A 22,174-nucleotide genomic window follows, 5' to 3' on the forward strand; every position below is an offset into this window, starting at 1 on the left:
CGAATTGTAGTTCATATTCTCTTGAAGTCTTAGGGTTGCCATTTCTGCACCTCAGAAATACTTACGGTAAAGGGGGCTGGTTGCAGCACAAGGGTTAAAAATGAATTGGCGTTTATTCGCTTGAACCCATAGGCCTGCCATTTCTGGCGTCAAAATTATCTACTCTCCCGTTCCAAAAATTTGCCCGTAGAAAGGCAGGAAACTCGAACGACCCGTATATATCAGCCAGTCTGTCGACTGGCTTAAATTTATGCCTATTGGTGGAGAAAAAAATAAATATTATAAATTTAAAAATCGTTGTCAAAAAAAAATATGGAGCCAGCGCCACCTAAAAGTGGTTTTACGAAGTACTAATTAAAAATAACAAGCAAAAAAGAGAATAAGAAACTAACGAAGATGCATTTAGAAACAATTTCTTATTTTAATGATGAAATGTGAACCATTAACATTTGTCTTTTAGACTCGCTTTCTTGCTTTAGTGCAAAGTTTTTGTGATTTATTGTAAACCATTTATTTATTTATTTATTTTTTGCTTTATTGTAAACTGCTTTTTATGCCAGTGCTTGCAAGGCTCCTTTATATTTAGTATTCAAGATCAAATGGATAAAACTTGTGTCCTTTAATCCTGTAAAATTGCAATTTAAATTAGAAAGAAGATATTGAAAAGTACAATACAATATTATTTAATATATTACCAATCCAAGGCCACATATCTGAACCTAGGCAAAGAATTCAAAGTATCCATATCTTCTTTAGTTAACTCAAAGTCAAAGACCTAACGAATAATAAAGGCAATGATTGTCAGTTTACAAATTTATTAAACAAATAAGAACTAGTGTAAATGCCACTAGATCAGGGATAAGGGAGGTCAGATGGATTGGAAATGATGATGGGCGACGTGCGGCACCGTATCTCTCCCAGTGTACCTCGCGCACGCCCCTACCCTTCCGTAGGCGATTGCTAAGTGCTGCCGCGTAGCGCCATTTTATTTGAATGAGAACTAGCTTCTATTTTTGAGATAGAGGGAGCGTCCTTTACAATTTTGTCCGGCACGACCCTACCTAACCGCTGGGGATGATGGGAGGACTACGGTGCCGTAGGTGGGGGTACAAAGGCAAAGCTATAGGTATGGGGGTTTCCACTCCATTACTCTCTCCTTCAAGACTAGATGCTCCCATAATCGAAGGGGGAAGTTGACTGCCCCACTAAGCTTAGCAAAGGCTAGTTTTAGCTCCGCCCTCGTCGACGAGTTCATTTAAAGGGACTCTAAAGAGGTCGGCGGACCGTTGAATATCTTATTTTAAAAAAACTCTCCCGACCCATCCTCCCCTCTCTTGTGATTGGTTGTGATCCGCCCTGCTTCGGCGTTTCCCCAGTTCTGACCCGCTGCGTTTGCTAGAAGGAAAGACTTTCGTTTTGCTCACCCCCGGGATTGTGACGTCAATAACGACGTTTTCAAAAATATTTCCAACGGTCCGCCGACCTCTTTAGAGACCCTTTAAAGCATAGCGCGGCTCCAGTGGATCCCCTACAAGGGGACTTTCCTCCTAAACTGGGGAAACACTTTTTGGAATTTTTCGTTCAATTCCTGATCTTGACGGATGAAATCTAGCAATGTGATTGTTTAGTAAGATAAGTAAAATATTAAGGCTATAAGGAATCTGTGCAACCATTTATTTCTTTAAGTTAGTTGACCTAAATACTTTAAGAGTACACGTTATTTCTAATTCGAATTAATGATTTGGTATATTGGTATCCAAAGGATAGGGTACCAGAACTAAATATGAAAGTTAATACCAACAAGTAAAGTTATTGGACTCGAGATAAATAACTATGATGCAAGGTAGGAAAAAGTAAACAGAATTTTGTCATATGCAAAAGTAGATGGATTATAATATATTTAATTTTGGTCATAGTTAATAATAAAAATCTAAAAAGCCGCTAAATCTTCTCTTTCATTTCCCGTTTCTATGTACCACTTATAAAACATAATAAACTTCCTATTATCCCGTACTTGTAAGTCAAAAAACACTTTTAAAACTATCATAAGAGCCAATGTAAAATATTATGGAATATGTTAAAACTCTTCTTTTAACCCCTTGAAACGCATTTCGAACGTTTTACCCCGAATATTCTTTCACAAGCTGCTTTTAACAAAATAAAGAGGAATAAATTGCTTTAAACATTAGAAAAAGGCGAATTTTCAAATCAATTTCCGGATGCCTATACATTCGGTCATAAGTTAATTATACCTCTAAGTACACAAATTCGGGGAACGACTGGGCATCTTTGGCAGGCTACTGTGACGTCAGAACTCGTATAGCGCTAAGATCCGAAGAGAGAAAATTTTAAAATTTCTGTCGCGGTGCAGCCACCAAGCGGTCGAGACGAAAAATAAAATCATCCAGTGGAATAAAGGAGAGTTTTACGTTTCGTATAGGCAGGCACTGGGGGGGAACGAATTTTACTTAAGCAACCCCAAATCCCTCTCTCTCTCGTGAGATAGAGGCGGTTTCAGTCCTGAAACATTCTAAAAGGGATAAAAGAAACGCTAGGCTAGGCAGTACAATTTTGTATTGAAGTTGAGGTGATAAATGATACGGAGAGAGTATAGGGTTTCATTAAAGGGACTGGAAACAGGTCATCGGCGGGGGGGTAAAAATTATTTGAAATACGTCAGAGGCACCACGTGACACCAAGATCCAAAGACTCCGTATGGAGTAGGACTGGGCACTTAGTCTTTGTATTTAGGAACTTCTTTTTTGACCTGCAGGCAGTGATTAGGCCAACACGAGGAAAAGGGAAACCACTCCTTAGCACTTCGAGTATTCGACGCCATTTTATGTTTTGGTCTGTCTGTAGGAGTAACCCAAGCTATATTTTGTGTCATGGATAATGAACAATATTGTACCTGCAAAGGTAATTGTTTGAGTAAAGGCGGACGTAATGTTTGTCCATGTCGCGCAGCAAGTATAAAATGTACTTTACTGTGTAAATGTGGTAATTGTGTTGGTTGCACAAATGGCAAAAGTTATGGTTATGGAGAAGTGGAGCCAAGGCCTAAAGAGCCTAAAATCGCGCGTGTTAAGTTAACCACTGTTAACGGTGGTATTGCTAAAAAGAGGACCAAAAACGCTGTTGTCGCGAAGACGGGTAGAAAGCTCACAAAAGTCGACAATGATCAAGTAAGGAAATAAAATTTTCGAACCAAACTGTTTCTTGTTTTTTTTTTTATAAACGATTTTCATTACCTTTAGATTACAAAACTTAGCCATTCTCAATTAGTCGCAGTTTTAAAAGACATAATAGAAAACAATCCCACAGTGGTATTTAAAATGCCAGAGCAGGAATCCCCGAAAGAAAGCTCAGATAATGCTGATGTAATTCCAGATGGTGAAAAACCTGAGCCTTCTCCTAGCGCTACACCTGTACAAGCTGCACCAGATTGGTGTTTGTGTGAAAATTGTACAGAAATGCCAACGCCAGTTGAAAGAGTCTGCTGTGCCACAAGAAGGTAATAAACCTTATTTTTTGCATAAAACATTGCTATTGATAATTACGTTTCAGAGGTGTAGGATGCGTAACTGATGGGCGATTCAATGAATTGATTCTCGATCGCGAAAGATTATACCTTCAAATGCAGTTGTTGAGGGAAGTGGCCAATTTCCGTTACCTAGACGTTACCAGATGTTACAGGCATGCGGCGTACAAGGCTTTCACTGCCTGGTGCAATGGCCCACTCGGGAAACACAACCGAAAGGTTGTACCTTCTTGCGCTGTTCGTAAAATACGGGCACAATATCCAAGTGCTAATGGCCTTTACACTGGTTTCAGAGCCGTTGTTGCAAGGGGCGCTGGTAGAGGAAGGGGCCGTGGTGGAAGGATGTAATGTAAACTATTGTTATTAAACTTTGATTTGTATGCGTTTGCAGAAATGATTTTTAAATTTTAGGCATTTGTAGAAATGATTTTTAAATTTTAGGCATTTGTAGAAATGATTTTTAAATTTTAGGCATTTGCAGAAATGATTTTTAAATTTTAGGCATTTATAGAAATGATTTTTAAATTTTAGGCATTTGTAGAAATGATTTTTAAATTTTAGGCATTTGTAGAAATGATTTTTAAATTTTAGGCATTTGTAGAAATGATTTTTAAATTTTAGGCATTTGTAGAAATGATTTTTAAATTTTAGGCATTTGCAGAAATGATTTTTAAACCTTTAGGCATTTGCAGAAATGATTTTTAAACTTTAGGCATTTGCAGAAATGATTTTTAAACCTTTAGGCATTTGCAGAAATGATTTTTAAACCTTTAGGCATTTGCAGAAATGATTTTTAAACTTTAGGCATTTGCAGAAATGATTTTTAAACTTTAGGCATTTGCAGAAATGATTTTTAAACCTTTAGGCATTTGCAGAAATGATTTTTAAACCTTTAGGCATTTGCAGAAATGATTTTTAAACCTTTAGGCATTTGCAGAAATGATTTTTAAACTTTAGGCATTTGCAGAAATGATTTTTAGAACCTTTAGGCATTTGCAGAAATGATTTTTAAACCTTTAGGCATTTGCAGAAATGATTTTTAAACCTTTAGGCATTTGCAGAAATGATTTTTAAACTTTAGGCATTTGCAGAAATGATTTTTAGAACCTTTAGGCATTTGCAGAAATGATTTTTAAACTTTAGGCATTTGCAGAAATGATTTTTAAACCTTTAGGCATTTGCAGAAATGATTTTTAAACCTTTAGGCATTTGCAGAAATGATTTTTAAACTTTAGGCATTTGCAGAAATGATTTTTAAACCTTTAGGCATTTGCAGAAATGATTTTTAGAACCTTTAGGCATTTGCAGAAATGATTTTTAAACTTTAGGCATTTGCAGAAATGATTTTTAAACCTTTAGGCATTTGCAGAAATGATTTTTAAACTTTAGGCATTTGCAGAAATGATTTTTAGAACCTTTAGGCATTTGCAGAAATGATTTTTAAACTTTAGGCATTTGCAGAAATGATTTTTAAACCTTTAGGCATTTGCAGAAATGATTTTTAAACCTTTAGGCATTTGCAGAAATGATTTTTAAACCTTTAGGCATTTGCAGAAATGATTTTTAATTTTTATGCTTTAGTTTCACAAACTGAAATAGGTAGCAATTCTTCCAAGTTGAAATTTTCTGTTGGTAGAGAAAATCTTGATTTTTCCATTCTTAATTTAATTAATTCTGGTTTAGGTGGGCATTTAATTTTAACAGTTTTTGGATCAATCACATTGTCAGGAAACATGTCCTTGTTCTCCCTTACAACTTCTTTTGCAAGTGTTAATTCAAGGAGTTCTTTAAAGATGGATGTTCTCTTAGGTACTTTAACTGGAACCACGGTCCATTTTGACGTTGATTTGGAAAGCTTAGGCTTGAACCTATAAATGGGGGAATTTTAATTTCAACTAGAGTTATTTATAAATAAGCTCAGGCTTGCCTTAGACTTCCATCTTTAGTTGTAGCTTGTGGACGATGAACGTTTGAATTGTGATCAAGCACAGCCAATAAGTTTCTTGTAACGTAAGACTTAAAACTAACAGAAGGAATAATTCAATTATATATACACAAATAGATATATATATACAGGGTGTTCCAAAACGCTTTACCCTATGGGCAACTGTTTACAAGTTATGATTATGGCACACCCTGTACGTATACTTAACTTAGATAATGTTTATTTACCCGAATGGCAATTTCTTTAGAGCATAAGCTAAAATAACCGAGTGGAAAGATTCCAACGCTCCAGTGTGTCTGAAACAATTCATTGTAATTTAAATATATGTTTGAAGTCTGACACATTATGAAGTTACTAACCGGAAGTTGGCGTAATATTCGAACCCATTTAGAAAATCTTTGTCACATATTATATTGTGCATTTCTTCGTAGGCGACACTTTCGTAGTTTATCCAATTTTTTCCTCTCTCTTCTTCTTCACTTATTTCTTCGTGATAGCATTGATCGCTACCCCACTCATGCTCGTTTGTGATATGGTGTAATGCTGACAGCCAGAGCCTCTAATTGATGAAATAATTTTAATTTTTTTTCGAAACTATTTGAATTTCTACGCACTCTCATCTCATTAGCGTCACCATAGCAATTTTCAGATGAAAACCAAAAATGATTAACAAGGTCATTTACCCAGTCTTTTATATCCGAACAATTTGCCTTTTTTGCTGTCTGTTTGAGATAAAAATTGATACATGATGTTAGGATCGTAGTATAGTGGGTTAAGTAAGAAACTAAAAGACTGCTATTTTAGCTAAGAGATCATCCGTAAACCTCTTGAATCATAACCTTTATTAGGGGTGTACATTTGGGGGGGGGGGGTGAATAGAAGTTAAATTATTTTTGACTCAACAATCGCTAGTAAACCTTTGGCCCTATCAAATTATTCATACTTTTTCTAGGCGTTTTCTTAAGTTCTTTGATGCATGCCATATGTCAAAAGAATGTATAATGTGAGGATATTCGTCTCCTAAAATTGAATTGGCGAAATCGAACAAATAAGACAAAAATCACTATTCGCCCCATGCCTAAAAATTATTAACACTTACTTAGAATGCATTTTACTTGAGGATGAGCATCTGTTACCACTTCTCTGACGGTACAATGTTTTTCCAGTTTTGTTAGTAGCTTCCTTAGACAAAGAGCCTCCATATTCGGGCTTTTATTGTTAGTTTCCGATTTTTCGGCAAACTCTATGGCAACTATTTTGCTCGTTTTCATATCTATAGCAGTATAGGTACAATACTTCGCGCAGTACCCAGGAGAATCATTACGGGCATCACAGGCAATTAATAACGGGTCCCTGCATTGATTTAACAAAGAAACTTGTTCCGAATCCCATAATTGCAAAACGCTGGAATAGCAATGCTGATCTTGGAGTTTATATAACGTGGTATCACTCATAATTTGAGCTCCCATCATTGAGAAAAAGGTCTCCAGCTAAGTATGGGGCAAATGTTACTAACCATAAATATAACTTCAGAAAAAATAATTACCTTAGAAAATGAGCTTCCCGAGTACAATACACTCGAAGCAATTCTTAGATTCAAATCTGGAGTTGCAGCAACCCACGACCCTGTATGTGCAGGACGTGCCTTACATTTCCAAGTATAGTGAAAATGGGCCCCTTTGAAATACTTTTTTGTTTCTATTCTTTTTCCGCAACTTTTATTTTCACAAAAAGGTTGAATTTGTTTTTCAAGGATTGAAATAAGTTTTTCCGTATCGACAAAACAAAATTTCGCCATTGACAATTTTGATTCCGGGGGCTCTATGTTCTCAAGGAAAAATTCTTCAAATTCCATATTATGAGAACTTCCTAGTGTAGCGCTATGAATGAATTAATGTCAACTTTAGTAACTTAATTGAAAACAAGAAGCCTAGTTCAAGCCTTACTTTGTTTCAAAACTTGGAACGCTTTCATTAAGTTCCTCCGGTGGTGAAGAATTGTCAGCACTGAAAAATTCCAAACATTACAAAAGACTCACTAAATTTGAACACTGATACTAACCTGGATTTATTAGACGTCGCTTCATTTTGCCCCATTAGATAAGGCGTAGAATATGACTCTTCCGGTATATCTGATAGTTCAATTGCATGAGCAACTGAAGAATTATTATGCACGCTATGTGAAATAATAGAAATAAGTAATCAGAATTAAAAAACAGATTACAGTCTGTAAATATTCCACAAATACCTTGTTATCTCATTCTGAACATCAAAGTCAATTTTAGTCTTTTTACAAGAAGAGTATTCATTCAAAGCAATCGTAAGTCTGCGTCGACATCTCTCAGATTTTGGGGTACTATGAAAAAATGTGTATAAAAATATTGTTAATAATACGAAATAGCTAAATAACCCTGCCGGAAAATGCATTGGCGAATTTCGGTCAATTTCTTAACAAAACATCCAAACTTTACCTAGTTTTAGATGAGCCCCTTGGCGTAATTCTTTGGAGATTAGGAAATCTAAAAGGACAAGAATTAACAGTGTGAAAACAATAGCAAAAACAAAGTCTTACCTTAAATCTGCATTATCAAACTGTCGGTTACAGTCAGCATTATCTCTCTCCTCTTCCAATGCATTTTCTTTAAATTTAATAGGAGATGGAACTAACGTTCCAAATTCATTTTGTTCATTACTCCTAAATTCAATACTTGCGGAGCATTGAACAACTTCATCACGTGGAGTATTAAACTCTTGATCATCAACAGAACATTGAATTTCTTGGTTGCAAACATTTATCCTGTCAGTTTGATTTGCCTGATTTGAAACTTCTACCCGATCAGTTTGATTTGACTGGTCCGTTTGAGTTTCTTTACCGTCAAGACTACACCCCCCATAGCAAAATTTGCAGTACTTTTCATGAATATAAAGTAAATGCTTAATGAAATGTTCATTGCATCGAAAATCACGCTTGTTATTCCTTGCTTGATTTCTCATGAAAATTGTGGAGCCATCCATATCTTCGAAATGACAAGTTCCAACAGGAGGAGGACCGACACAAACACTAAGCCTTGGCCTAGGGTTAGGACTACCACAAGTGGCAGTACATCTAACGCACTGATCAACCCAGTATAATTTTTCTCTTTGAAAACTCTCAAACGACGTTAACAAACTGATTTGAGTCCTATTACTTTCCCTGACTTTCACATTTTGGGCTTTAATTAGATTCACAGGCTTCATGTTTGATGTTACTAACAAGTATCCGTATAAAAATAGAAATGGCAGAGCGAGAGAGAGCACTAAAGACAAAACAAAGACTCTTCCGGATCCCTTGCCAATCTGATTGGAAGAATATGGTCATGTGGCAGGCGATTTGATGTCACGCGTTACTGCGGAGGGATATTTAAAAGTAGTTGTGTTCCCGACATTGCAGCGCCAATTCACTGAAGTGGTGGTTTTCGGAATGAAACGAACACAGTTTCTTTGAACCACGCCTCGTCTCAGTCACGTGCTTCTGACGTATTTCAAATAATTTTTACCCCCCCGCCGATGACCTGTTTCCAGTCCCTTTAAAGGGAGCCAGACAAACACTATTGCCATAGAAGTGGAAGCGATTTGTGTACTTAGAGGTATAATTAACTTATGATTCGGTTTTCACTTTAAAGTTTCATTGCCGCCTCTATTGTTTTTCACTTTAAAGTTTCATTGCCGCCTCTATTGTATAAGGCCGGAGCGCGCGATATTTCCCCTCTCAAAATCTAACATTTCAATTCGCCGCTTTCTGTCGCGAGAGGCGCTCGTTTGGACAAAAATGTGACGTCATAATTTTTAAACCTGAGGCTTTTCGCGGGGCTTCAACCGTTCAACGGCAGGGCCGGTTAGCTTGTTGGGTCTCTGGGGACGTCAGTACAAGGAGTGTGCGAAGTCTTTTCGTTACCGGTTACCGTTCCTCAATTCATTAAATGGTAAGATTAATTTAAATGTTTAAAACTTGCGTGATTGTAAAATCAATGTATGGAATTGGGCAATATAGATTATGGAAAAACTTTACTTTAGCTCGCGCATTCAAAATACAGTTTTTCCAATAAATATCATTTCTTGGAGGTTAATTATATGATAATTAATTACATTTAAGTCGCGGAAACTATTTTAATAAATATTTTCACGAACCTAACCTAACCTAACCTAACCTAACCTAACCTAACCTAACCTAACCAAACCAAACCAAACCAAACCAAACCAAACCAAACCAAACCTAACCAAACCTAACCAAACCTAACCTAACCTAACCTAACCTAACCTAACCTAACCTAACCTAACCAAACCTAACCAAACCTAATATTGATTATAATAGTTTCCGCAAACCTAACATTTCTTGAAGTTGACAATATTTAGTAATATTTTGGAAAAGGTGATATTTATGCAGTTGATAAGCCTTGGCAATAACAAAAACAGGCGCACATTAGCCGCTCATTAGTCATTAGCCGCTCATGGAAGGGAATAAGAGGGAATAAATTACAAAAAACATGGAAAATATTGATGTAAGTTAGTTTCCGCACCTTAAATTTAACTAATTATCGTATAATTAACCTCCCAGAAAAGATATTTATTGAAAAAACTGTAATTTGAATGCGCGAGCTAAAGTAAAGTTTAGCCTAGATTATAACCTAATTATTTGTTAACCTTGTCTTGCTTCGGGTTAGGGTAGCTATTATTCACATTTAACCAAGGCTTAAAATTTACTAATTTAGTTTTAATTCAATGTTAGGATGTAATTCAAAGGAGTAATTAGTATTTGAAAAATAACTACAAAATGGTGAAATGCGCTGCACCAGATTGCCATCAGAAGGGAAGGAAGAGACTTAGTGATAATATACGCATTACCTTTCATTCATTTCCGAAAGACCAAACATTAAGGCAAAAATGGATATATGCAATATTTGGAGGGAATTCGGCTTATCTTGAAACCTTCCTGCACGGAAGTTCTGAACCGAAAATTTGTAGCAAGCATTTTAAAAGCACCGACTTCAGTATTTCAACTAGTCAAAGACGTCTCCTTAAAGGGACTACAAAGAAGGCATCGGCGGGTGGGTAAAAATTATTTGAAATACGTCACAGACATCACGTGATGCCAAGATACAAAGACTACTCATGGAGTGGAACTGGACATCTAGTCCTTGTTTTTCGCGAGATTGCAGCGCCAATTCCATGAAGTGGTGGTTTTCGAAATTAAACGAACTGAGCTTCTTTGAACCACGCCTCTCCTCGGTCACGTGCCTCTGACGTATTTCAAATAATTTTTACCCACCCGCCGATGCCTTCTTTGCAGTCCCTTTAATGGCGCAGTTCCTTCTTTGATTTATAACAAAGACGAAAATAAATGTGATGCTTCGGAAAACTGTGATGCTTCGGAAAACTGTGATACTTCGGAAAACTGTGATACTTCGGAAAACTGTGATACTTTGGAAAACTGTGATACTTCAGGGAACGTCAAAGCACTTTCGAGAAATATCACCGACCTTCAACCTCAAAAACGAGTTGCACTATCTCCTATTGGCAATAAACCAAAGAATAAGTGTGTTTTAAACGCTAGGGAGAATCTCAGAAGAGCACTTTTTAATGTACAAGAAAATATTTATAATCATATTGAAAAACCTTCAGTTCCTAATTTTGACCAAGCCCAAGCCGAGGCAGTTCCTAATTTTGCTCAAGCCCAAGCCGAGACAGTTCCTAATTTTGACCAAGCCCAAGCCGAGGCAGTTCCTAATTTTGCTCAAGCCCAAGCCGAGGCAGTTCCTAATTTTGCTCAAGCCCAAGCCGAGACAGTTCCTAATTTTGCCCAAGCCGAGGCAGTTCCTAATTTTGATAAAAGTGATGATCCCAAACCTATTGCCAGTTCAAAAGTGTTTAAAGATATTTCTACTCAAGCTTCTCCTTGCATTAGAAAATAGAGCTCGGCATTTTCGATCAATTATCCACAAATTGGTGGATAACCGATTATTTATAAACAAATTTGTGGATTATAATACGATTTAACATGTAAGTTCTGTGGATAATTTTCGGGTATGGATAAAAATAAAATAAAGTGGATAATTGATCGAAAATGCCGAGCTCTATTAGAAAAAGACGCTGTATGGTGTCAACTCGTAAACTTGGAAGACACAATTTTAAACTAAAAAGGCAAGTACAGTCTCTGAAGCGCAAAATCTCTGAACTTTCTTGCACAGTCAACACGCTCAAAAAGGAGGCTCGACAGAAAGAATTTCTACAATTTAAGAAAATCATTGAAGCTAGTTTAAATAAGGATGTGAAAGCAAACTTTTTAATGGAACAAATCATGGCATTTGGAAAAAAATCTCGACCATACGAACATTCTACATTGAAAATTTGTTGCTTGATGTACAAGAAATCCCCTGCTTGTTACAATTTCATTAGAGATCTAGATATCCTTCATTTACCTCACAAAAAGACTCTCAAACGTTTTATTGGACATTCTTCTGGGGAAGAAGGAATAACGCCGCTGGTTAAGGAACGCTTAGCAATCGAATTTTCTAAAATCAAAAACCCAAATGAACGTCTCGGATCGATAATGTTTGATGAAATGAAGATAAAATCTCGACTTTTGTACGACAGGAATCTTGACAGATATTTTGGGGAAACAACTCTAACGGAAAAGGAAGGAAATGGTGATAAACTCGCAACTCATTTACTTTGTTTCCTTTTTCAAGGACTCTCTACTCATTTCCGACTACCAGTCGCATACTTTTTTACCTCCAACTTAACCGGGATTGATTTGAAAGAAATAATTTTAAAGGTTATAACCACTGTCGAAGAGAGTGGTTTTTTAGTAGTTAGACTTGTTGCAGACAATGCAAAGACAAATACATCAGCATACAAGCTGCTTGGCGGTGGCACTCTTAAACATGAAATTGTTCACCCTAATGACCCTGATCGAAAAGTTTTCATATCATTTGACCAAAGCCACATAATTAAAAACCTTCGTAATCAGTTTTTAGCTAGAGAATTTGTTTTTATCGGGTTGCTAATCAAGTCAGAATTTGTAAAAAAGTTGTATAATGTTCAAAAAGGTAGTTTAGTAAGACCTGTTAGATTTTTAACTAGAAAGCACGTGTATCCATCTGGCTTCGAAAAGATGAACGTTTTGAGAGCTATTCAAATTTTTTCACTACCGGTCACTGCTGCCTTAAAAGCTTTAATCAGATTACGTATGGTTGATGACGAAGATATTGAAAATTTACAAGCAACTATCTACTTCATGGAAATGATACGGAAGTGGTTCGAGTTACACGACATCCACAATAAAACTTACGCTATTCATTCTCGTAATGAGAACAAGATGCCCTTTGAAAATATCGACGATGAGCGGCTCGACTGGCTAACCGAGGACTTTTTACCATTTATTGAAATTATTCAAGGTAACGCAACCAATAAAATGGAACGCTTCACAGATGAAACTTTTGAAGCAGTCCAATTAACTACCAAGGCAACAGTTGGGGTTGTAAAATACCTGCTGAACAACGGTTTTCATTACATCTTCACTAGAAAACTATCCAGTGATGGTGTAGAAGAAACCTTTAGCCACATGAGGCGATCAGGAGGATTTAACGACCAAATGGACGTTCGAGCCTGTGTCCTTAGCTTAGAGCATCACCTAAAAATTGGAATACTTAAAGCTTCCGGATCATCCAACTGCAGCCGGCGATCAATTTCAAGGCCAGTTATAACCAACGAAGGTCGAGGAGAACTGTGTCAATCACAAGCTGTTGTAGGAAGTGAAGGTGGCATGCAAGTTATTGTCTTGACAAATTCTTTAAAAATGATATTAATGAGAATGGGGAAGCTAACTATTACTGACAACACGGTAGTAACAATAAAATCAATTTCAACCGCCATGATCGGAGGATACATTGTTCGGATTGCCGAAGAAAATTCCGAGTGCTGGGATTGCCTCAATAAAGTTATTACTGCAGCATCTAATTCACCACAGCACGCGCTTATAAGTGCACAGGATCGAGGAGGGCTTAAATACCCCACGAGACTGTTGATTGCTTTATTAGCTAGTGTCGTAGAATTTGTTGAGTTGTCTTTACATTTATTCCCACGGAGCCATGTTCTAGAGAGTTACATGGATATTTTACTGCCTTATTTCTGTCAACCATTACAGTGCAATTGTGGCAATATAAAATTTGCAAAGGTATTGTTAGAAAAATTTCTAAGACCACTTTTAAATAATTATGCTAAAGATATTACTGACCAATACGGAGCTTTTAAGAAATTAAATTCAAAACCTTTATCCAGAAAAGTAATCAAAGTTTAAAATGTACTCTTATAAAACAAAATAAAAATTGTCACTCTTATAAATAAAAATAAAAATTGTTACTCTTATAAAACAAAATAAAAATTGTTACTCTTATAAAACAAAATAAAAATTGTCACTCTTATAAATCAAAACAGAAATTGTCACTGTTATAAATCAAAACAGAAATTGTCACTGTTATAAATCAAAATAAAAATTGTCACTTTATAAATCAAAATAAAAATTCTTGTTACTCCTATAAAACAAAATAAAATCTTTTAAAGCTACTCTGTTTATATTTAGATTTCTAATTCCTAGAGAAGATAAGCCAAAAACTTATATAATTCTATAATTCGTCATTCTTGCAAAGGAACTATTACAAGACTTTGAATTTACGCGCCATTTAATTTTTTAAATTCTTTCCAAACGAGCTCCGTCTAGCGGAGAAGTGAGGTTTCATCCCCCCCGCGAATGTTCCCTACCTCGGGAGCCGCGCGCTCCGGCCTTATACAATAGAGGCGGCGGCCGGGAGTGTGGCGCACTCCTGTAAGCCAAGCTTCTGGGCGGCAAAGTTTGAGGGAATACGACACATGTCGGCGATCCTACCCTATAGGTCCCGGCTGTCCCGTGTCCGCCGGAGGTGACTTACCCCAATTCCACCTTCCGTCACCTCCCAAGTAAACCTCATTCCTTCCCTGCTTCTACACATACGACCTAGCGGCCCCCGTCAGTGCTGGGCCGCGTAGGGTCTCCCGCTCAATTCTTCCTGGTGCTAAAGGCCTAACGGCTAAGCACTAGTGTTAGTAGGTGGAAAAAAAAAAAAAAAAATAGAGGCGGCAATGAAAGTTTAGACCGTTTGTTTCCAAATAGAGAGATTAAGAAGAAACAACCGACCCATCTCTCTGACGTCTGTGGTTGGCAAGCTTTTGGAGTCCATAATCTCAGTGAAATTGATAGACTTCCTTGAAGAGAATGATGTTCTTCCGCCTTCTCAGTTTGGTTTTCGCCGTCATCGATCTTGTACACATCAGCTACTACAATCATTCCACTACTGGGCAACCCTCTTAGATGAACGTGATCCTCCAGATGTTCATGTGGTTGGTTTCGACTGGTCTAAAGCGTTCGATTCCGTGTGCCATAAGAGACTTTTTTTCAAGCTTCAGAACGTGGGTGTTTCCGGTGCTATTCTTCTGTGGCTCAAAGATTTTCTAGCGCAGCGCTTGCAACGAGTGGTGTATCGTGGGGAGTATAGCAATTATTTGCCAGTGACCTCGGGCGTACCACAAGGTTCGATTTTGGGACCTTTGCTTTTCAATATCTTCGTGGCTGATCTGCCTTCGGTACTTACGGAAGGTTGTACGATGTCCCAGTACGCCGATGACTCCTACATCTCTATCCCCATTCGCTCAAACGCCGACAGTATGACATTGCAGGATAATATCAACAGAGTTTCTGATTGGGGTCTCTTAAACAACTTAAAACTCAACGTCAGGAAGTGTACCTTTCTTGTGTTAACCAGACGTCGATGCACTGATCACGCCAGTTATACTTTAAATTCGTTGCCGCTAACTCGAGTTTACACCATGCGCATCTTGGGCGTAATTATATCGAGTGATCTGAAGTGGACCTCACAAACAAGAACTGTTGTCAACAAAGCTAGGCGGATCTGCGGCTTAATTAGGCGTACTACTGGGCATACGCGTGCCTCCTTGACTCTGTACCGGACTCTCTGTCTCCCATTATTGGATTACGCTTCCCCAGTTTGGAGCCCCTCCCTCAACAAAGATGTCTACTTACTCGAGTCTGTCCAAAGAGGATTTACCCGGTACTATCTTAAATCATCACGGCCGCATTTACCTGGTCATATCCCATACGCGTCGCGTCTCCAAACTTTGAATCTCCAGCCCTTGTGTGTTCGTCGCGATGTGACGGATCTTACGACCTTTGTCCGCTTACGCCGCTTAGATTACTTTCATATAGACCGTTTTGTCACCGTCAATCCTCGACACTCTGTGCTCACATATGCTCTAAACTATGCCAGGTGCACTGCACTGAAGGAGTCATTTTTCTTTCGTACTGTACGATTGTGGAACTCCCTTCCCGTGGACATAAAAACTTCGGCTAACGGTGTTTCTTTTTTTGTATTTCGGTCCTCCATTTTAAAATTTATAATCGACAATTGGACGTCTATTCAAAATTAATTTCTGATTTGTGTATCTTATTTCTTATTAATGTATTGTTTTGTCCCGGTAACCACATTATATAGGCTCATGCCTCTGTGGTTGCCAGTAGCTTTGGGTTACGAAATAAATATTATTATTATTATTATTATTATTAATGTATTTAAAAAGCCGTACTTACGCGGAGTTATTTCGTAGAATATCCTTATAATATTGATCCTGAAGGCATTTCAAAAGTTTGTAAAGCAATTCATCACTTGGAAAACAGACATAGACTCTTTCGTCAAAATTAAACTAAATAACATTATTCAAATTAACTTTAACAGCCTCGTAAAGATAAGGTGGTTCTTTCATTCTGATGTAATAGCATCCAAGATAATTCCCCGAATCTTCCAATCTTGTCAGAATAATAGAACATCGTTTGTTGGTTAACTGAGAGTCTTGGTCAACAGCGTCATTGTTATGAAAACCAAACTCATTCTTCAGGTGATCAATTGGTTCTTCCCATTTTACATTTGAATCCAGCCTCGATGCGTCTGGGTCGTATGTCACTTCGTTTGATGGAAAAGGCGTTGCAGCTTCGTTTTCCAATTTGATACAATTTAAGTCAAACTCAGAACTAAAATTATCGTTCGATAAAGGTTCGGGTTCTTTCTTAATTTCTTCAGAGCCTATGGTTGGACATATGGTATTAAATTCGCCCATTACTGAAATACCTTGTTTCAAGTTGGAACCGACAGATTCTGAAAGAGTAGAATGAGACTCTGTTGCGTTTCTGGGTTCATCGGGATCGGATTCAGAATGAATTTCCAATTCCTTTGGCTGAGGAATTTCATTAAGAGAATCGTGGTTTGTATTTGTCCCACTTCGTTCTAGCTGCGAACTCCTTCGTTTGTCGTCTGCCTTTTGTTTTAATGGGAACACAAAGTCTGCAACAACAGTTGATCTACTTCCAGATTGAACTTCGTTAGAATCTGACAAATTCGATTCCCTGTCTGCCTGATCGGGTTTTCTAGCATTATCTTTCGCAGAAGCACGTTTCCGCTTGCTTGTCGACTGATTGTATTGGTTTTTCCGTTTTGACGAAACACTTTTTGGAATTTTTCGTTCAATTCCAGATTTTGATGGATGAAGTCTAGCAATGTGATCTTCTAGTACATGCTTTAATTTGGCTGCGAAAACACAAAAATTACACTTAAAGGGACGCTCGTCACTGTGAGTCACATTGTGTCTCTTTAAATGCCCGCGTTTCCGGGTACGGTAATCGCAAATATCGCATTTCAAGTGACGCTCATCACTGTGACTGTGAAGATGTTTACTTAAATTGCCGCGTGTTTTGGCACGATATTCGCAAATATCGCATTTGAAAGGACGCTCATCACCGTGAGTCGTGACGTGTATGTTTAAATGCCCGCGATGTCGGGCACTGTAATCGCAAATATGGCATTTGAATGGACGCTCATCACTGTGAGTCGTGACGTGTATGTTTAAATTCCCGCGTTGTCGGGTACGGTAATCGCAAACATCGCATTTGAATGGACGCTCATCACTGTGAGTCGAGACATGTCTCTTTAAATGCCCGCGATGTCGGGCAGTGTAATCGCAAATATGGCATTTGAATGGACGCTCATCACTGTGAGTCGTGACGTGTATGTTTAAATTCCCGCGTTGTCGGGTACGGTAATCGCAAATATCGCATTTGAATGTACGATCTTCACTGTGAATTAATTGATGATTCTTAAAGACTGAGCTTTTCCCTGTCTGGAAACCGCACTGATCGCACTTGAACTTCATATTTCCCTAATGAACCATTAAAGCTGAAATAACATAAACATCTCACGAAAACACTTAATTTTCACGTAAGTTGAATGAGGTGTGTTGGCTAATCATGCAAAAATGAGGAAATCGTACATCATTCTAATTTGAGTAATCTATCCAGCTTACCATAAGATTGCGAAAAGGAGGGGTCCAATTAATTACGTAATCAGCCCTGACAGCCAAAGAGGAATTTCCATGAGTCTTCGCGAATGAGGTACCAATTTAAAAATTAATATTCAAACAATCAAAATTACCTTAAATTTTAAGTTCTAATATAATGTTTTAATACGCTTATAAGTAGTTTTTTTTTTTTTTTTTTATTAGAAGAGAGAAAGGCCAAAAGGGAAATATTCCGCGGGCCCGCCCAATACACAGTGTGTTTTTTTTTTTTTTTTTTTTTTTTTTATATATATAATATATACAGTGTTATGTACACAAGTAGTTAGTATTAGTTTTTTTGTTTGTTTTTTTCTTTTTTTTTTTTGTTGGGTCGTTTGAACATGGGTGGTTTTTTTTTTTTTAATGACAAATTTTTTGTTAGAAATGTTGGCCGCAATAATCCGTGTAAGTCGTTATTTGTAGAGCCCGGTATCGTGGTCCGAGGAGCCAAAGCCCCGGTCAGCCCGGTCTGTTGAGTCGAGGCGGGTAGTCTCTTCTGTGGGGCCCCGAAATAGAGGAGTAACAATCAGTTTCGCGATTTTGGATCCAGGCTGGAGCTGCAGAGTGGTGGAGGAGAGGTTGTAAAGGATGACCTTCACATCGCCTCTATAATCCTCATCAATGATCCCACCTCCGATATGGATGCCTCGTTCCAGGAAATGGTAGAGACCTCTGATAGTGCCAACATGATTAGGCGGTAGTGCGAGTGCAATATTGGTGGGGACGGCGGCTTTATCACCCGGTAACAGAGCGACAGGTGAGACGCAGTAGAGGGGGTAGCACCCAGGTCTGGTGCCGCGAGGTGAACGGGCGGCCGGAGAGAGACGGGTGAAAAACATGGTAGAGGCGGATGTGTCCGGCGTGGGCGGGGGTGAAGATGACGGCCGGTCAGGGAAGGAGGAGTTACCATCGGCCATGATGAGTGGAATACTGTTTCCAGATAGTCAGGACCAGTCGGATTACTTCTAGATTGTGAAGGTTGATTTGTTGAAGGATGTTAGGAAATTGTAGTGGACGTTGTGGGATATGGGTGCGGAGTTGAGCATGGAGAGGAGCATATAAAGGACAAGCGGTGAAGATATGGTCTGGTGTGTCAGGGAGTTGACAGGGGGGACATAGATCGGAGGGGAGTTTGCCGTATCGATGCAAGAGGACCCCAGTGACCAGGCGGCGGCAGAGGAGGCGACTGAGAGTAACCTCTTCTGCACGGTGTAGGGCAACGGGTGGTGCCGGACGTAGAAAAACTTGCGGGCGGTAGAGGGATTGCCGTAGGCCTTCCGCCGATGTTTGCCAAGTGGTTTGATAATGAGACGCTAGGCATTGCTTGAAGACCCTTGTAAGAGTAAGTCGGGAGTAGGGGATCCAGAGATCAAGCTGCTGGGGTGCGATAGTTAGAGCGCGGCGGGCTGCTTGGTCGGCCAACTCGTTCCCCTGGATACCCGTATGTCCAGGGCACCACAGGAGGGAGATTTGTTGAGGAGAGGCCACAGTAATTTCTTTATAGGTCATGGAGACCAGAGGGTCTTCGGAGGTACTTTTCAGCATACGTAAGCTCGATTGCGAGTCGGTACAAATAATCAATTGAGAGTGAGGGAAGGTTTGGCCAAGTCGTACGGCTTCCCAGATGGCAATTAGCTCACAGCGAGTGATATCATGATGGACGTTAATCGTTTTTGCGTAAGTCCAGCCAAAATTCTGGACATGGAGTCCAATGGCATTAACAGGAGCTGTAGGTATTTTTGAGGCGTCAGTATATATGATTAGGGGGTTATCGGGATCACAGAGCGTTGCTAGATGGCTGTAGAATTCCTGGCGGAGTTCTTCGGGGGTGAGATCTGCCTTTGGGTGGTTAATATAGTTGTCGATGATATTGACGGACGGATTATCCCACGGTGGGCGTGGGAGGTGTACTGGCGGGAGTATAGTAACACCCCCGCAGTCGAGGTGTAGGGCGCGAAGAGTAGTAGTAAGGTGATGTTGAAGTCTAACAGACAGTGAACGACGGGAGAGGGGAGGTAAGGTCCGATGAAGGAGGGGCGGCGCGGCGGCGAGGAAACCGTGGACCGAGAGGAGTTTGGCCAAGTGATTGAGCTCTAACGAAAGCCTGCGAAAGTCTAGTGGGTAAAGTTGGCTTTCGACCGTCATGGCCGCAATAGAAGTCGAACGGGGTAAACCAAGGATCGTTCGTAAGGCAGAGTTTTGAATTTTGTCCAGTTTGCGAAGATTGGTGTGGCAGGCGGTACCATAGAGGAAAGCTCCATAGTCCAGAACAGCACGGATAAAGTGGGTGTAAATTCGCAGACCGATAAGCCGCCGAGCGCCCCATTTAAGGCCCATAACGGCGCGAAGAACGTTAAGACGTTTCGAGCATTTGTTAGCGAGTTCATTGATGTGATTAGTCCACGTGAGCTTAGGGTCCAACCAGAGCCCTAAGTATTTGTAGGTATGAACTTCGTCCAGAAGATTCCCATCTATATGGAGGGAAATATCGTCATCCTTGCGGTGTTTACGAGTAAATACCATGTATTTGCATTTGTTATATTGTAAATGAAAGTCCCATTGTTCTATGAAAGCGGCAGCTAGGTTGAGACAGTCTTGTAGGATTTGTCGGGCAATGGCGAGGGTGGCTCCGGTGGGCCATATAACTACGTCATCAGCATGGAGGCCTCTGGCGCTCTGAGTGGGAAAGTCCTGACCGAAGTCATTTATGGCAATTAGGAAAAGAGTGGGGCTCAGGGGGCTCCCCTGGGGGACGCCTGTGTTAATAGGGACGTAGTGAGAGACTTGGTTATTAATCTTGACACGTAAGCGACGTTGCAGTAGAAAATCAGTAAGCCAGGACATTATGTGGCCTGACAGGCCAAGTTCTGTTAGACGACGTAAGAGGTGGTCAGAGTGGACGCTACCAAAAGCGTCCTTAAGGTCTAAGAAGACTGCAACTACACAGGTCTGTGTGGTGAGAGCCGTGTGTACATCATCGACGAGGCGAATAGGGTGTTCCATAGTGGTGCGACCCTTACGGAATCCGCTTTGGTAGGGCTGTAAGAGATTGTGCATTTCCAAGAAGTACAGTAGCCGACGGTTGACCAGTCTATCAAATAACTTTTTCAGGGTCAGGAGTAGTGCTATGGGGCGATAGCTTTCCGGTGATGTGGGGTCTTTGCCAGGTTTTAAGAGAGGGATGATGGTAGCATCATTCCAGTGGGCGGGGAAGTCATGGTGGGTCCAGTGATGATTTAGGGTTTGGAGAATTTTAGGGAGGAAGGTGTGCGGCAAGCGACAAAGCATTTTGTTTGAAATCTTGTCGGCCCCCGGGGCCGTTTTTTGTAGTTTCGGGAGTACATGATAAAGTTCACCTAGGGTGAAAGGGTCATTTAGATCGAGGGGAGAATCCGATAGAGGAGGTGGTACGGCCTCCAAAGTAGATGTGAAGTAGATTTGATGGTAATGCTGTGCCAGGATTGTTGCTCTTTGGAGGTCGGCGGTGTTGTTTGGCGGTGGTGTATAGGTGACGCGAGGTCTCGTTGCCCATTTGAGTTTTTGCCATATGTCCCCACTAGGGGTAGATGGTTGTAGCGTATCGCAAAATTCCCGCCAGCATCGGGTTTTCTCCCGTTTTAGAGTAAGGCGAAACAAGGCACGGGTATGATGGTACAGTCTATAGTCAGTTTGGTTGTGTTGCTTAGAGTATCGATTACGGTGCCAATTGGCCTTTTCGTGAAGCTGGCGGAGTCTAAGGTTCCACCAGTAAGGAAGCCGCGGTTTATGGGGAAGCCGATCGTTACAACGAGGCGGGGTTGGGGGGTGGGCAAAGGATAGAATGAGGGACTGTAGTTCAGAGAATGTTAGTGGTGTGTCCGGATCGTGGTCTAGATAGGCATCAGCGGCAGTGCGAAAGGAAGTCCAGTTAATTGGTCGGCATATTGTGGGGTGGGAAGGTATCGGGGGGTGGCCATGTCTTATGGGGGTGGGGAGAGTAATGAGGATGGGAAGATGGTCGCTACCTCCCTTTGGTAGAGGGACCCAGGTTAGTCTAGGAGCAAGGGATGAGCTGGCAAACGTGGTGTCAGGAGCCGTATTGCGCGCTTGAAGAGGACGCCGGGTATGTGTGCCATCATTGATACAGCATATGGAAGGGTTGATATTGAGCCAGCTTGTGATATGCATTCCCTGCGTATTACAAAGGGCAGTGTCCCAAGTTGGATGATGGCCGTTTAA

General features: G+C 39.8%; 4 protein-coding genes across 16 annotated transcripts; 2 read left to right on the forward strand and 2 right to left on the reverse strand.

Moving 5' to 3' along the window:
* Positions 1-397: 397 nt before the first annotated feature.
* Positions 398-18,100, reverse strand: LOC149708694 (uncharacterized). 9 transcript variants are annotated; one of them, XM_089864210.1, is made up of 6 exons: positions 18,052-18,100; positions 17,924-17,969; positions 16,161-17,796; positions 14,694-16,091; positions 696-775; positions 398-625 (listed from the first exon to the last, which is right to left on the reverse strand). In XM_089864210.1, exon 3 carries the CDS (start codon positions 17,771-17,773, stop codon positions 16,274-16,276), a length of 1,500 nt encoding a protein of 499 aa, XP_089720336.1. In that variant the 5' UTR covers positions 17,774-17,796; positions 17,924-17,969; positions 18,052-18,100; the 3' UTR covers positions 398-625; positions 696-775; positions 14,694-16,091; positions 16,161-16,273. The 9 variants fall into 9 exon arrangements, 7 of the variants coding, with proteins under 7 accessions (XP_089720336.1, XP_089720337.1, XP_089720331.1 ...); XM_089864211.1 differs by lacking the exon at positions 18,052-18,100 and having other exon boundaries at positions 16,161-17,151; positions 17,299-17,779; positions 17,924-18,044; XM_089864205.1 differs by lacking the exon at positions 18,052-18,100 and having other exon boundaries at positions 16,161-17,779; positions 17,924-18,044.
* LOC149708695 (uncharacterized) lies at positions 2,889-3,935 on the forward strand. Of its 4 annotated transcripts, none has more exons than XM_089864220.1 (4): positions 2,889-3,185; positions 3,258-3,514; positions 3,568-3,760; positions 3,835-3,935. In XM_089864220.1, exons 1-4 carry the CDS (start codon positions 2,889-2,891, stop codon positions 3,859-3,861), a joined length of 774 nt encoding a protein of 257 aa, XP_089720346.1. In that variant the 3' UTR covers positions 3,862-3,935. The 4 variants fall into 4 exon arrangements, with proteins under 4 accessions (XP_089720346.1, XP_089720345.1, XP_089720344.1 ...); XM_089864219.1 differs by having other exon boundaries at positions 3,258-3,326; positions 3,391-3,514; positions 3,576-3,935; XM_089864218.1 differs by having other exon boundaries at positions 3,568-3,935.
* Positions 5,081-9,055, reverse strand: LOC149708696 (uncharacterized). 2 transcript variants are annotated; one of them, XM_089864199.1, is made up of 13 exons: positions 8,058-9,055; positions 7,957-8,004; positions 7,734-7,841; positions 7,548-7,661; positions 7,433-7,492; positions 7,033-7,366; positions 6,586-6,976; positions 6,430-6,506; positions 6,170-6,208; positions 5,846-6,045; positions 5,714-5,782; positions 5,469-5,564; positions 5,081-5,409 (listed from the first exon to the last, which is right to left on the reverse strand). In XM_089864199.1, exons 1-13 carry the CDS (start codon positions 8,720-8,722, stop codon positions 5,112-5,114), a joined length of 2,499 nt encoding a protein of 832 aa, XP_089720325.1. In that variant the 5' UTR covers positions 8,723-9,055; the 3' UTR covers positions 5,081-5,111. The 2 variants fall into 2 exon arrangements, with proteins under 2 accessions (XP_089720325.1, XP_089720324.1); XM_089864198.1 differs by having other exon boundaries at positions 6,101-6,208.
* LOC149708697 (uncharacterized) lies at positions 14,694-16,000 on the forward strand. The gene has a single exon (XM_089864223.1). The coding sequence runs from the start codon at positions 15,161-15,163 to the stop codon at positions 15,998-16,000; it is 840 nt and encodes a 279-aa protein (XP_089720349.1). The 5' UTR covers positions 14,694-15,160.
* Positions 18,101-22,174: the final 4,074 nt, after the last annotated feature.

The sequence above is a fragment of the Phalangium opilio genome, unplaced genomic scaffold (genome assembly GCF_054372755.1).
Source record: "Phalangium opilio isolate 3A_F unplaced genomic scaffold, DU_Popi_V2 ptg000013l_1, whole genome shotgun sequence".
Classification (NCBI taxonomy): domain Eukaryota; kingdom Metazoa; phylum Arthropoda; class Arachnida; order Opiliones; family Phalangiidae; genus Phalangium; species Phalangium opilio.